Here is a 2,658-nt window from a genome sequence, read left to right as displayed (position 1 = left end):
TTTTCATATATCCAAGTTTACCAAATTTTGTTCACAAATGACCACAGGTCAGATCTACAAATTTTCGTAAAAGTTCAGTCCAACCCCCAAAAATAATAATAATAATAATAATTCAATAGTGGTTGGATTCTAATATGTGGAAAAAGTGTATATATTCCCATTGGTCACGTGATTACAAAAAAATTAAACCCTTTTAGCATCTTAGAAAAATAAATTCAAAAAAGGAAAATGGTGAAACTTCGTCTTCAAGCTTCTTGGACTGACCTTGGGACGGAGAGCAATTGATGGGAGAATCGTAATCTTCAAGAAAGCTAAAGTTTAAAATGTCAATATGAATGTCGAAATTTCGAGATCTCAATTTTACAAAAATATCGATAAAATATCAATGTCAATAGATATTTTTTAAAAAAATTATGAAAACAAAAAATTATAAAAATTAAATTAATAAATAAACATTTTATTATTAGTAAACAAGTTAAACACTTATTACTATTCATCATTATATTTAAACTAGTAACATTCTATTGCTTGTACTTTATACTTCATCGATTTATCTACGATTTAATGAAAATATTGATGTCAAAACCATGGAAATACAAAAACATCTATAAAAATATCGAGATGTTGATAGAAGTTTAATACCATTCATAGCCTATTTGGGCGAGTCTATATATCTGATTCCGTTATATGTTTGATATATTAATATATATACCCCTTAGTCTTTTGTATATAAATTATATAAATAGGTATTGACGGAAATTTTCTTTTTTTTAAAAGAAAAAGAAAGTTAATATAGTGAAATAGTCAACATATCATATGTCCAATCGTTTTTATATTTATATTTAGTAATGGAACAAACATAAATGTTAATATATGGTTACACCTAGATTAAAAAGTGTATATGCATCAAATATCATATGTCGATCGTTTTTAAGCATCATCGTTTATCATGTGTATACTATTCATGCATATCTAATATAAAATAATGCAACACAAAAATATTTATTTAGTCAAATTATAAATTTGGTCTCTATGATTTGAAATAAATTAAATTTAAGTTAGAATTTCATCTTTATAGTGTGATAAAACCTCATGAATAATCCTTATAGAATGATAAATCCTCGTAAAGAGTTTCTATAGTAAGAACTATTTATGAGAGTTTTATCAAATTATTCACATGAATTTTAACTTTTAATCTATAAGGAAAAATTCTAATTTTCTCCTAATTATAGGGACTAATTGTGTAATTGAATATATTAATTCCTATCTTGACAAAATATACATGGTATATTTTCATAAGTCCTAAAAGAAAATGTCAAAGGTTTAAAAGTGAGATGAAATGTTATGAAAATGGCAAAAAAAAATAATAATAAAAAAAAAATCAATATGGTTAAGAGAAATTAATGTGAATGGCCATAGGAGGAAATAACATTGGATAATAAAGTCAAAGGATGGGAGTCAATAAAATTGGAAAAGAAGAGAGAATAAATTGCTAAAATATATGCTAAAATAATGGGATATCCAAATCAGTAAGATGAAAATTGTGATAAATGTTTTTTTTTAAAAAAAAAAAATGTATACTAGTTTGGAGAGATCAGTAAGAAAAAAATATACATCAATCTAAAACTGAAAATTTTTCAAATGTTGCCTCATTATGAAAATAAGATTTAAAACAACCCAATTAAACAAACATATTCCTAGTCTTTTAGGATTGCAACTATTTAGCCTTTTATAATGATTTCAAAACTACCATTCGAGTAAAAATAAATGTGGCAGAGACCTAGAAGTTAAGATTCAAACACTACCATATCGTCCAAAGTCATTGCGACACTCATTTCAAGTTTGTATTTCAATCTAAAATTCTAATAAATTTCTACTTAAATTGTAGTTTTGAAACATTTAAGGCAATATTACAACGTTTAGATGTATTTTTCAAAGAAATGACAGAGTTCAGGAATACTTTTTTGTAATTTAGCAACAATTTTTTTTTTAAGACTCCATTTTTCAATTTTTTTTAAATTCCATTCTCCAAATAGAGAGAGCCAAATCTAAATCTTTCAAGTTTCAAACCCATATGGTTCAGCCCATTATGTTAAGAGAAGAAAGACCCAAATCCAAATCTTTGAAACTCACATGGACTAGCACATTCTCAAGAGATAGATAGAATGAAAGAAAGCCAAAGCCAAAGCCAAATATCTCATTCTCTCTCTCATTTTCTCATGAGAGAGAGAGAATGGATAAGGGATAAGGTTATGTGGCAAGTTCCATCCAATGAGAAGAGAGAGGTTTGATCAACCACAGCCTCCCACAAATTTCCATGGCCAGTGACCACCAACAACAAAAACTTAAACTGACCCCCAAAACCAAATCTAAAAATCTCACCTCATTCTTCTTCTCTGCCACTGATCCTTTCACAAGCCCAAGGCAGCAGAAGCAAAAGCAGCAGCCATGGCAACTGCAACCTCCCCCATTGCCAGCCAGCTCAGTTCCAGCTTCGCTTCATCCAACACCAGAGCTTTGATCTCTCCCAAAGGCCTCTCCGCTTCGCCGCTCCGACGCATCCCTACAAGAACACACTCCTTCACCATCAGAGCTATCCAAGCTGATAAGGTAAACTTAACCAACCCCATTTCTCAATTCTACATCATCTGCCTCTCT

The 2,658-nt window shown here is 29.4% G+C and overlaps 1 protein-coding gene across 1 annotated transcript in view; it reads left to right on the top strand.

The window, feature by feature from the left end:
- The first annotated feature begins 2,340 nt into the window (after nt 1-2,340).
- Nucleotides 2,341-2,658, top strand: part of LOC120079444 (photosystem I reaction center subunit XI, chloroplastic) — a 1,453-nt gene continuing 1,135 nt past the window's right edge. The window contains exon 1 of the mRNA XM_039033623.1: nt 2,341-2,610. Coding sequence (XP_038889551.1) covers nt 2,449-2,610 — 162 coding nt within the window. The 5' untranslated portion in view covers nt 2,341-2,448. The remainder of the gene's footprint in view (nt 2,611-2,658) is intronic.

The sequence above is a fragment of the Benincasa hispida genome, chromosome 6 (genome assembly GCF_009727055.1).
Source record: "Benincasa hispida cultivar B227 chromosome 6, ASM972705v1, whole genome shotgun sequence".
Taxonomy (NCBI): Eukaryota; Viridiplantae; Streptophyta; class Magnoliopsida; order Cucurbitales; family Cucurbitaceae; genus Benincasa; species Benincasa hispida.
The sequence above is the reverse complement of the archived record's forward strand: the minus strand, read 5'-3'. Positions and strand labels throughout refer to the sequence as shown.